This window comes from Chlamydotis macqueenii, chromosome 12 (genome assembly GCF_036417535.1).
Source record: "Chlamydotis macqueenii isolate bChlMac1 chromosome 12, bChlMac1.mat, whole genome shotgun sequence".
Taxonomy (NCBI): Eukaryota; Metazoa; Chordata; class Aves; order Otidiformes; family Otididae; genus Chlamydotis; species Chlamydotis macqueenii.
The window spans coordinates 1,026,257-1,038,748 of NC_141567.1; the positions used below are offsets into that span (position 1 = coordinate 1,026,257).

Consider the following 12,492-nt stretch of genomic DNA (forward strand, 5'->3'; position numbering starts at 1 on the left):
AGTAGGAAAAAGTGTGTTGTGTTGTCGTGGTGCTTGACCTCAATAACAAACTTGTTAACAGACTTAGCAGAGGTTGTAGGCCTGAAAGTCTCTTCTGAGGCCTGTGAATTGTCCAGTAAAATCTTAAGCAAATATCAGGAGCATGTTTTACAGTAATTAGGTTAAGATACCTTTGCTTTGGATTGTCTGGATCCCCATTATGCTATGCAGTGTCTTGAACAGCAGTGTTTAATTTCTTTCATGTGCTTTTGAGATTGTTCTGTGAAACTGAATCATAGAGCCTCATCATGCTTAACTTAGTTGCATGAATTTTTGTGTAGCAAATACACCCAAGGAGGTGTCTGGGGTTTCATGAAGGCTGTTTTCAGCAGTATAACTTGCTCTTTCTTCTCTTGAAAGCTATGTCAGACTGTTCCTCTAGCATACAACTACTGTGTGATCATGGGGCCTCGGTGAATTCCAAAGATGGAGTAAGTTGCTGCTTGTAGCTCTCTCCCACACAAACCCTGTTGGAGTTCTTGTACTTTCTCTTCCTTTCCTCCTTTTCCTTATTTCTTGCTCCCTTCCTCCCCTCAGGATGGGAGGACACCACTAGTGCTGGCCACTCAGATGTGTCGTCCCACGGTTTGCCAGCTTCTGATAGACAGAGGAGCAGATGTTAATGCCAGGGACAAACAAAACAGGTAAGGCATGCAGAGTGGTGTCAGAATACCTACCGGCATTTAAAGGGTAGAAAGCTGTCCCTTGGCCTTCAGGCTACAGAATAAATAAGCTAAATTTGGTGGAAAAGAACCTGGGATTTAGTTCAGAAGTAGATGTGCCGATTCAATAATGCAGATAAGCGTGGCCTTTTTTTGTTGCTTGTTCTTACATCTAAAATATGTATAGGCCTGTTACTGCCAGGAGAGAAACGGCAGTTGTTTGTTTTTTTTTTTAAGAGTTTGTCTGTACAAAGCTGCATCTTGCACCCTTTGGGATCAATATGCAAAATGGGTCATGAGAAAAGTGGTGCTCTGTCCAGAAGTATTGGAGTCCCGCTGGAGCTCCTAAGGGACCCAAAGGCCTTGAAATGTTTGCTTCTATATTTGCGGAAGGGGGCCAGGGGAGGGGTTTTCTATTTGTAGCTGCTACTTCTGCCAGGTGTGTCCTAGAGGATGACTGCCTGGTGGCCAGTGGAGATGGGGCCGCTCTGGGACAAAGCGTGGGTACTTGCGTTGCCTGTGCTGAGGCTGGCAAGTGCTTGGAAGGCATTGGCAGGGCTCCTGAGTGCTTGGCCCTCGAACTTTGGCTAAACTCTCTTGTGTTTGTTGTGTCTATTGACATTTGTATCTAAGCAGAGAGGAAGCCAAAGCCACATGAGTTTTCCAAACACTGGGTGGCCCTCAAAGGCAGTAGGTTTATGCTGGGTTTCATGAAAGTACTGCTGTTATAGTATTTTTGTTTGCTTTTTAACAAATATTTAAACATTGAAATGACTTTGAAATGACTTTTCAAAGCTTTGTTTCCTCTCTTGATAGAGGAAAGATTCCTTGACTCAAGTTTCCATGTGTAGACTTAAGTGTACGAAGGATTCTCTGTAAGTGCTTGCCCCATTAAAGCAAGAGATCCCCGAGTCTGAGTGCGGTCTTTCTCGTCCTCCTCCTCAGGACTGCCTTAATGCTAGGCTGCGAGTACGGCTGCAAGGACGCAGTAGAAGTTTTGCTCAAAAATGGTGCAGATGTTAGCTTGACTGATGGCCTTGGTCATGACTGTGCATACTATGCCAGAATTGGTGACAATATTGACATTTTGGCTTTAATAAAAGCTGCTGCTGAGGATTCCAGCAAAGGTATGGAGAACATGACTGTAACGGTCTGCTGTTATTCTTTCCTTTGAATTGTGTGTCTTCCCACTGCTGTGTCTTCAGGAACTGTTTTTTGGAAGGTAGCTGTAGTCTTTTGAACAAAAAGGTGATAAACTGCCTGTTTGGGAGGGGAAAAGAAGACTTTTGCGTTTTGTTTGTTTTTAGTAAAGCTTTTAAGGTAAGTGTGGGCTCTGACGCCTTGAGATATTAACTTTGCTGAACCCGGCATTGCGGTATTACTCATAGGAGTTATTTAGCCTGATTTATAGAAAAACTTTGTACTTGTGAGTGCTTCCATATTTGATTTACTGAGGAAGTGGTGAATCTATTTCTTGAAATGTCCTCCCAGGATGGGAAATAGATAGAATTAGCTGAATGTGTTATATGAGTCTGAATGAAATGCATTTTTTTCAACTTCCTATTTTCTGTGGTGCTTTTTTTAGCAAGAGATACCATGAAGAAAGGGCAGCCTGAACAGAAGGTAAGGCTGCTTGCACTAAGTGACCTCTAAGGCAGTATAGTGCTGATGTTGTTGAGAGGGTGATTAAGATTGTGCTATGATGCAAAACAAGCTCAGTATTTTCTGAATTCTTAACTTTGTATGTAGTAGAGAAGACTTGCCTTAATCAGATGGCGTGTCTGTTTCTATTTGAAAAATACTTGGTGATGTCCCTGTTCAGGATTAGAGTTTTGACAGGCATCCCACTTGCTGTCTGGGTGAGATCAGGAGCGACCTCTCGCTGAGGTGCGATCTGTCCAAATGTGGATGTCGGTAGCATTGACCCCAGTGAAGCTGAAATGGAGGCGGAGAGCAGCCCGCTCTCCCCAGAAATGGATGGCTGCAGATCTCAACAGGAATATGAAGTAATACTTCACTGTTGCAATCACAGGCTACTAATATGTCACAGAGGTGGAATCGGCTGCACGCGCAGGAGGAGGTGAATGTCAAGCCGTATCAGAAGGAACATAATGCTCAGGTAAGCGAGGAGCATTTCTGATGCGCGTATTCCCACGTGCGTGATGAACCAGAGATGCTAAAGACAAGATGTGCTTGTAAAGTAAGCATTAGCGATTCCATTAAGAAAGGTCATGTATTTTGCTGCTTACTTAAAACTTAATTGCATGACTGTATAATGTGGCAATTATGCAGATAAGCTGTAAACTTTTTCAGGAAAAAAATGCTTGTTTGTGTAATCAATAGCTGCAAGGCTCTTATTGTCTTAACTTTTCCTATCTCTTAACCTTCTGTCTGCTGCTTTGGGCCACAGTAAAATCAGAGTCACAAAACAGGAAGATGTTTTTTTTAACATTCTCAAGAGATGTGTGTTTAAGTGTCTTACTATAAATAACCTGTGTCGTAATTATTTTACTAACCAGTATTAATTTTCTCATCTCATTACTGTGTCATTACAGTTTCAAAAAGGTAAACAACGTTTTAAGCTATGGTGAACAAACCACTGAGAAATTGAGGCCTGCATTCTGAAATGCGTTGTAATAAAAGGATAAAGATCTCTAAATGCAACTTCTCTGGTTTGAGCTGAGGTAGTTACCACAGTTAAGGCGGCGATTATCAGGCAAGAGTTAATCAGCCTTTGTTGTTTGCATGTGAGCACTGGACTGACAGCACAGAGAGCTGTCATTTTCCTGTGTTGGATTTATTGTATGTTACTAGGGTGATTCTCGTGGCTGCTGGAACAGTTAGCGCGTTTAAAGGTTATTGTGCTTCATGCCGGTGAGGCCTTTTCGTTACACCTTTAGCTGCAGTTTAAACCAGGAACTGGTTTAACATAAGTTATTTTTACTTGTTAACAGCATATAAGCAGCCTCATGAGTGCTGTCAGCATTGAATGTAGTCTTACACTGCTCGTACTTTCAAAACCTGTATGTACACTTACACTAGAATGAGCTAGATTGAGCCAAAAAGCTTGAAGACTCTGGAGCTTGCGCCTATGTCAACCTTCAGAATGAAACAGACCACAAAAACATAGGGGGCTTGTTAGGCAGGGCTTTGTCTTTAATGACTGTTAGAATTGTTGGTTCAGATGCTTTAGTTTTCCCAATGTGTGTGTAATACGGTGGTGTTTTGTTAAAATTTTAATTCTACTTTTTAAGGAATTGGAGTTAGAAAATCAAGATTTGAAAGATCGGATGAGAGAAGTGCAAGAGGAGCAGAGGATGCTGCTGGATAGGATCAGCGGGCTGCAACTGCAACTGAGCGAGGTGAGCCTGGTACGGGAATAACCTGACTGGAAAGCTGTAACAACCGCCTGACGCTGACAGTTAAGCCTGGTAGAAGTAGAAAGGAAAACATGTGTAATTAGGATACGGTCTTCACTGCTTTCCCGTGAATTATTTCTGTGTGTCACTGTCACTTTCTTCTGCTGCAAAAGCCCTTTTGTCTTGTAAGAATATTCAGAATGTGTGGAGGCCTGTTACAACATCATTCACTGACACTCATAAATTTGAGCAATAACGCTGATGGCTGTACTTCCCAGTGTGCCAGAACACCGCGAAGTTCGTGTTATGTTGTAATTTGGAGAGTGAATTTCATCTGTACAACTAAATGTTGGTGTCATGTGCCAGTACTTATTTTCCACCTGTGGAAACACCCGAGAAAAATCTTCAATTGGCAAAAATAGAAAAAAGGGTTTTCAATACAGAATATCTCACCCAATTTTGAAACCCTGCTTTTTAAAAAAATTCCCTCCTCTTAGAGGTCTAAGTATGACCAGTACAACTGAGGAAGAAAATAAATGCTGGGAATTTTCTTTTTGCTTAGTGGAGGCTTGTATTTGTTCCTTCACTGTATTTTCATAGAGGTACGTTTAAAAAGCACAGACAGCTTCCCCTAAACGTAGCACATGAATAAAAGAATGTTTCTTCTCTGAATCATTGGCTCATTTGAACTTCTGTCCTAGGCATTGCCTTTGTAAAACAAATAATAAACACAAACAACCTCCTTAATTCTCACTTTCCAAAATCAGCAATCTTCTGCTGAAAGCCAGTGCTCTTCTGCCTCAGTGGTGTGTGATGTAGAGAACTGAAAAGATATTCTAGTTTCCCGGTATACTTGTCAAGAGAGATGGCTCTGTCAAGCATCCTTAACCTTCTGTTCACCTGTTCTTTTGCCAGAGGTTAAATGGTAAATGGTCAGCAGCATGTAGCAGTAGAAACTGGGGTGGACTTGTCAACTAATGAACTGTGTATAAGCCCCTTAAACATGATTGAATAAATGATTTGTGGGGGGATTTTTTGTTATTTTTGCAGGAGCAAATGTTTGCAGATGATCTTGAAAATGAGGTACGATATATCACCTTAAAGTGTAATAGAACTATGAAACAGGGGAAGTGACTATTGCATTTAAGTAACGGTATTTAAAAGCATAGAGAAAAGAAAAGCTGTCAGTAAATGTTAAGTGAAATGTCTACTGATACGTACTCCGTTTATACGGCTGCACAGCATTTCTGTTACTAGGAATAATGCATGTAATCCTTATGGCACCTTGAAAGCAGACTTTAATATTATAAGGTTCTCTTTAGTGACTTTGGGTAACGCAAGACTATTAAATGTGAATAAATTAAACAATGGAAATTATGTTGCTGCATATTTCCTTGACTCATTCATCAAGACAACTCTTGTAGAGGAGCAGTGTTGTGGAAGAACTTCGGCATCAAAAATTTAGGGATTCTTTCAGTGCTGATCTTAGCTGAAGTTCTCCCTAAACTTTTTAAAAATTTGTTTGAGGTCTTATAAATCTGGCCATTCTGGTGGCTTTGGCTATTTGTCACTCTTTCTCTTTCAGAAAGATGAGTTGAAGAAAATCCTGACTACCAAGGAAAAACAACAGGAAGAAAGCTTAAGAACTATTGAAGCTCTCAAAGCTAAGCTCAAATATTATGAAGTACGTTAATTGATTTGAAATGTAATAAGCAATTGATATTTACAGTAATAAATACTTAAGCAATTTTAAATTGTTGAAAGCCTTAAATGGCTATCTCATTGTAAAAGCTTTCCTTGCCCTTTAATCCCTAGCTTAACATATAGTAAAAACTTGAAATGAATTTTCAGCTTTATTTTTGTTTTTCTTGCTGTTTGCTTTTAGGTTGACTTTGTGGGATCTGGAAGTAACTTTGGTAATAGTAAGTATGTTTAATTCGTAAAACGTGCCATGCATGATGCGCTGTTAGAATGCATAGACAAAGGGTGGTTTTTCTGTCATGTCTTCCTTTGGGCTGTAGTTAAGACCAACAGGTATGATGTGTGTGTCCACACTTCAAACCTGAGAACGCGATCAGCTGGCCCCTGTTCCGTTTGTGCCCGAGTGCTAGGACACCAGTGATCAGTCTTGCTCACAAGTGACCGACCTTGTGAAATGTGCATTGTGACTCTGCTACGCCTTCGAAAAACAAGCTGGGCAAGAGCTGTGCTCCAAATTGAGTCTTCCATGCTTCGTATTTTGAACAGCTCTTATGTCCAGCTCATGACAAGAAAACTGCTCATCGTGAAGGCTTGAGCGTAGGCAGGTTTGAAAGCGGCTCTAAACGCAGGACCTCAGCTTATGATTCCATTTCCAGAAACTGAAGCCTTTCACATCCTGCTGTTCATGTGCAGACATGCACCTAGCTCAAGGTGGCTTTCATGACTGTTCTGCAGAACAATACCTAGCTTGGTATAGTAGTTGGTGGGTTTTTTTTTGTTGTTGTTTTTTGTTGTTGTTTTAATACCAAGTACTTAAACACCGCCCTGCAGCCTAGCACAGTCCCACTGAGCAGAATAAAATTAGGAAGGGAAACCATAGTTCTTGTGATTATGTGTTACTGTTTTTAAACAGAGACTAAATGTTGGTTGTTTTTTTTTTAATTTGGAAATCTAGGAAAAGATGACTTGCTACTTAAGCAAGGCCAAGTGTTTGGTGTGGAATCACAGGTAATAAATATTTTGCCACTTGAGAGAATTCTAAGATAGTTATGCTTGGGCAAGCTAAATATGCTTGTAAACATACATATATTAAACCTTGCTTCTGAATACAAAACTGCCAGTGATGCTTGCTTTGCTGTGGTTATTTTTAACTGCTGGTGCCCTCTAGAGTTGCATGTGTGACATAAGTTTAGATACTGTGAAATCGTTGGATGCTGAGTGGTCTGTAAGGAGCATTCTTAAAACTGGAGCAGCAGACTACTGCACCCACAGTCGGCATAAACTGCAGTTGGTTTGTCATCTCTGTAATTTTTTTCTACTTTACATTCAGCTAAAATTTAGAAGACTTTATTTTCCTGCCAGCTATACAATAATTTCTTGCCAGTTTTGTTTGCTGATAGCTAGCTACCTTTTAAAGCCACAATTCGATTAGAAACAAAGTCCGTCAGACCCTTACAGTGAGTCATATATGACAGGGGCTGGCCCTAACTGCCGAAGTGTTCTTACGCTTCAATATTTCAGCTGTAATGATTCCAGAAGTGAGTGAGTGGCTAGAAATAAATCTGTATGTCCTATACTTTATTGCTGGATTTCACTCATAGATGTATTTTGTATGTTCTGCTGGTAACACTGAAAAATTCAATCTCTTCGGCCGTGTTTTACATGGTTATCCCCATGGTCTTAGGATTTTTTTATTCTACGTTGAAGTTTAAGTTGGGTTTATATGTGATTCTCTTTTAAAAAAAAAAAGGGAGGATAGAAAAAAAAAGAGGAGATGCATAGGCACAAAAAGCCAACCAGCAAAAAAAAAAAAAATCCAACTTTTAAACACGTACCCATTTTTGTGCCAATTTATCTTCAGTCTAGGTCTATGCTCAGACCCCTGGAGCTCTCCATGCCTAACCAGTCATCCAGTTCAGAGAAGGAGGCTTTAAAGAAAGAACTTGACAACATGAGGACCTGCTATAGCGCAGCGAAAGAAGAAATTAGCAAATTGCAGAGAGAACTGTCTCACAAGGTATCTGAATGTAAAGCTTTGGCATCAGAGTGCGAAAGAACCAAGGTGGAATCTGATGGACAGATAAAACAGCTGGAGGATGCTTTAAAAGATGTACAGAAAAGAATGTTTGACTCTGAAGGCAAAGTTAAGCAAATGCAGACCCACTTTCTTGCTCTGAAAGATCACCTGACTAATGAAGCTGCTTTGGGAAACAGTAAGCTAACAGAGGAGCTGAAGGATCAGTTGAAAGAAATGAAAACGAAGTATGAAGGAGCCTCTGCTGAAGTGGGAAAACTAAGGAACCAGATTAAGCAGAATGAATTACTGGTGGCGGAATTTAAGAGAGATGAAGGAAGGCTAGTGGAGGAAAACAAAAGGTTGCAGAAGGAACTTGTTAAGTTGGAGATGGAGCGAGATAAAAGGGGAAGAAATGTCATGGAGTTAGAAGGGCAGCTCAAAGAAACAGCAGCAAAGTTAGCCCACTCTGTAACTTTAGAGAAATTTGAGAACATGAAGAGTTTGTTATCAACTGAAGTGAATGAGAAAGCAAGGAAGTTAGCAGAGATGGAAGGAGAGCATAAAAAGCTGCAGGCAGAGATCTTGCTTTTAAAGAGGGAGTCTGAGAGTCAGAAAGCTAAGTTTGCTCAGCACGTAAGGCCAGAAGACCACGAACAAATGAGGAGTGGGTTTGAGAAAAAAAATGAGGAACTGGAGAAGACAATTTCTGAATTGTCACAGAAGAATCAGACTCTGCAGAAGGAACTTGAAAGACTGCAGATTGACAACAAGATGCTTAAGCAGCAAATCCAAGTGCTAAAAACTGAAATTAAAAGCCAGAATGTGCCTTTAAAAATTCACGAAGAATTGAAGAAAACAAATGATCTGACTGTTGGTGACCTGACCAAAAAGCTTTTTGAAGTAACAAAAAAGTACAATGAAAGCAAAGCAGAAGCTGAAAAGTTACTGGCAGAGAAGAACAATTTAAGTGAGAGTGTCAGCCACTTCCAAGCTGTGTACCTGTCTCCAGAGCAGCACAAAAAAGAAGTGGAAGCTTTAAAATCTAATGGCATTGAACTTGAAAAGCAGCTTGCTGAGCTTCAGAAAAAATATGATGATGAGCAAGCAAAAGTGTGCAAACTAGCTTCTGAAAACGCAGTCGTAAGAGAGACTCTCAGGGATCAGTACGTGCTGGCTACAACGCATGAAGAGATTAAAACCGTCTTGAATAACACACTGGAAAAGGCTAATCGGGAGCTGTCAGAGCTGAAGGAAAAAACTGAGGAGAGAAAGCAAGAACTCATGCGGGTGAATGAAGAAAATGGAACTTTGAAAAATAAGGTGAAACTCTTACAGAATCAATTACAAACCGAGTATATGAGTTTAAAAGATCATGAAACTTCAGTGGCTAATTTAAATAAAAGCATGCAAGAACTTCAGGAGAACAATGCTGCAATTATGGCTGAATATAAGAGGGGCCAAGAAGAAATTTTACAGTTGCATGTGGAAATTGAAGCCCAAAAGAAGGAGCTTGACACAATTCAGGAATGTATTAAGTCAAAATATGCCCCCGTCGCCTCCTTTGAAGACAGAGAACAAAGCTTTGAAGCCACGGTGAAAGAACTGAAAGCACAGTTGCAGGAACAGGTGCAGAAGTGCAGAGAAAGTGAGGAGGAAAATAAGAAGTGTAAAGAGGAGAATGAAAAGCTCAAAAATGGTGTTTTGTCCATCCAAAACGACTTGCAGCAGAACTATATCCTTGCTGAGAAATCCCGTGAAATGGAAAAAATGTTTGCAAGCAAAATGGAGGAGTTGAATAAGCAATTGAGGGAACTGCTGCAGAAATACACGGGTGAAAAAGAAGGGAAAGATGGGCTGCAAGAGAGTGCCAAGCAGCCCGTAGCTCTGCAGGCTCAGCATCTTTCAGTAGAACAAATCGAAGCCTTGAAGAAGGCTCTTGGTCACACTATAGAGGATCTGAAGGAAGCCCTCCAAAGTAGGAAGGAATGTTACGACAAAGAAACACTAAAGGTAGGAGAGCTACAGCAGGAATTGTCAGTTCTAAAACAATCTTCAATACCTCTGGTAGAATATACACAGATGAAGGAAACGCTAGAACAAGAAATAGTAGCAACCAAAAACAGCTTGAGAGAAAAGGAAGAAGAAAACCAAGTTAAAACCAAGGAAATCTTGAAGTTGCAGTCTGAGGCTCAGCTTACTCAGCAAGCTTTAGCAGGCCTGGAGAACAGAGAAGTGATTGACATGTCAGAGTACAGATCCATGAAGAGCGTGCTGGAGGCCCAGATTGATAGCATGGCTGAGAACTTGTCGAATATGAATAAAAAGTACGAGGAAGCATGTGAGGAGGCTTTGCAAGCTAAGAAGAGCGAGCTTTCTTTAAAAGATGAGAAGGAGTTGCTTCAGTTACGGAGCTGCAGTATTGAGCAGGAAATCAAAGACCAGAAAGAAAGGTGTGATAAATCATTGACCACAATTATGGACTTGCAGAAGAGAATACAGGAATCTGCAAAGCAGGTGGAAGCCAAGGATAACAAGGTAGGACGCAGCAGTTGGTGCTCTTGACGTTTTCGGTTTAGCGGTAAGGACCTAGGCTTCAAATAGAGCTACGCAGCTATTCAAGCACGACTTTTCTACGTTAGGTACCCAGAACTGGCCCAAGCCTGCTAAGACGAAGTCTTGGTTTTGGTGGCATTATACTAAGGTGGTTTTTTTTTGTGGTTTTTTTTTTTTAATTCCTTCTGTTTCAGACATCATATGTAGTGTTTAAGCTTTATTAAAACTTCCAAGCTGAGTTTCAGACTTCTGGAGTGTAAGCTCCTTCTCCCATTGGAGCTGTATTTGTTTAGCTTCTCTGGCTCGCCTTCTGAGTGTTTTGTCCTTTTTAGAAATTAGACCCCAGAATACCTTTAGAGCACAAGTCATTTCTGTCGCTGACTACCCCCAGGATCCGTACCTCCACACCTTACAGGTTTCAATGGCAGAAAGCAGAATGTGAACCCATGATAACATGTCATGGAGATAAGTCCTCTGTCTTTGAGAAGTCTCTTAGCCAGTGTGATGCCAAGCCGGGGCAAAGAGCCTTCAGTGCTGGCTGACCTTCATCAGACTTTAAAAATGTTAAAGAACATTCGCTTTCAGTAAGTGAGAGGTCCTTAAATGATGTTTTTGTGTGCTTTTTTTTTAAAGATAACAGAGCTGCTTAACGATGTAGAGCGATTAAAACAAGCCCTTAATGGCTTGTCTCAGCTTACATACACCACGGGGATTCCCTCCAAGAGACAGAACCAGCAGGTTGAAGTGCTCCAGAACCAAGTGAAAACACTACAGCAGCAGCTAGCTGTAAGTAATGATGCTGGGTGGTGACTGGAATGCGGTAGCACTGCTTACGGTTTCTTGTATAAACAAGGAAATATGTATGTGGCCACTGGAGCACTGGAGTTGACTGTAGGCTTAGGCTTCAAAAGCAGAGTATTCATTAATATGGTTGGTTTTTTTTCTTTTCCCTGGCTACTTGCTTCTCTGTAAACTTGTCCGTTTCCTTCTGCACATTAGAGTTGCAGCATTTGGGAACTCTTCCAGATAAAAAGTACACAATTTATTGTGCTTACAAGATACGCTGCTATAGTTCATGTCAAGACCGTTTCTGTATGCAAGTTCCACATTGTTATTTTCTTGGGGAGGGAGAACAAACCCCACCAGCCATGTATTTTCTCACTCTGAAAGAAAGAGAGGTGCTCCTTTCTTAATGGACTTGACTTTGTTCTCTTGTCTGCAAACGTTGTGAAGTGTATTGCTTATCATTAAGGGGAGTACTTCATGGTAAGTGGTCCGATTTTGTGCGCAGAGATGTTTGTGGCCCCTTTGACTCAATAAAGCTCCTAATTAAAGCTATGTATGTGAGCAAAGTTATCTGTAAATCTGTACAGAGGTAGGATGCATCTCTAATAGTGTTTGCAGGGTTGACCCTTATAAGGCAAAGTGTTCTTAAATCGGGTGGTTTCTAAACAAGTAGCTAATGCTGTTGATGAAATGAGTCTTTCGTCTCGGCACCCGGGCTAACACTAGATCAGCCTGTCTCTGATAGCCTTTCAGCAAAATTGCTTTGCTGCAAGTGGGCGATAAAAACAGTGAAGCAGTTAATAGAGGGGATATAGCTAACTTTGACCTTGAAATTCTGCTTTGGCTAGTCTATGAATGCACAAAACCAAGCCATAAAGTTGAAAATAGGCAAGAGTAGATGTTTAAAAATTTGCCTTCACCTCCTCTTTCTATCTTCTTTTTATAGGATGCTAAAAGGCAACATCAAGAGGTAGTTTCAGTTTATCGGACGCATCTTCTTAGTGCTGTACAGGTATGATAGTCCCAAGTTTGGATTGTTTTACTCTGTCATCTCCGTGTAGAGATCCTTGAGACACGTTTCTAACTGCCATACTGGAAAACCTCAAATAAACCTGAAACCAGCATCAAGTGCCTGTTTTTATGTTGAGAGTTTTAATTTAAATGGACTGATCAACAAAAAAGGAGGCACATACCGCAGCTGTAGTCTCACTGTGCCATCTTATTGCCATTTGTCTACGTGTAACTATCGAACAGTAACCTGCTTTGAAGGGTGATGCTGTCTGGTGATGTGAGCATGTTATTAATTCTGCACCATCCCAGGTAATGCTGGAGAAAAGTCAAGTAGAAGTTGGAAACAATGCAAGCTTACCCAGTG

At 40.8% G+C, this 12,492-nt stretch overlaps 1 protein-coding gene across 1 annotated transcript in view; it reads left to right on the top strand.

Annotated features, from left to right (window-relative positions):
- UACA (uveal autoantigen with coiled-coil domains and ankyrin repeats) overlaps positions 1–12,492 on the top strand; it is a 30,054-nt gene that overhangs the window by 15,334 nt on the left and 2,228 nt on the right. The window contains exons 6-18 of the mRNA XM_086757443.1: positions 400–470; positions 577–683; positions 1,647–1,828; positions 2,287–2,324; positions 2,734–2,820; positions 3,956–4,063; positions 5,111–5,143; positions 5,646–5,744; positions 5,946–5,982; positions 6,717–6,769; positions 7,623–10,313; positions 10,965–11,117; positions 12,064–12,129. Coding sequence (XP_086613569.1) covers positions 400–470; positions 577–683; positions 1,647–1,828; positions 2,287–2,324; positions 2,734–2,820; positions 3,956–4,063; positions 5,111–5,143; positions 5,646–5,744; positions 5,946–5,982; positions 6,717–6,769; positions 7,623–10,313; positions 10,965–11,117; positions 12,064–12,129 — 3,725 coding nt within the window. The remainder of the gene's footprint in view (positions 1–399; positions 471–576; positions 684–1,646; positions 1,829–2,286; positions 2,325–2,733; positions 2,821–3,955; positions 4,064–5,110; positions 5,144–5,645; positions 5,745–5,945; positions 5,983–6,716; positions 6,770–7,622; positions 10,314–10,964; positions 11,118–12,063; positions 12,130–12,492) is intronic.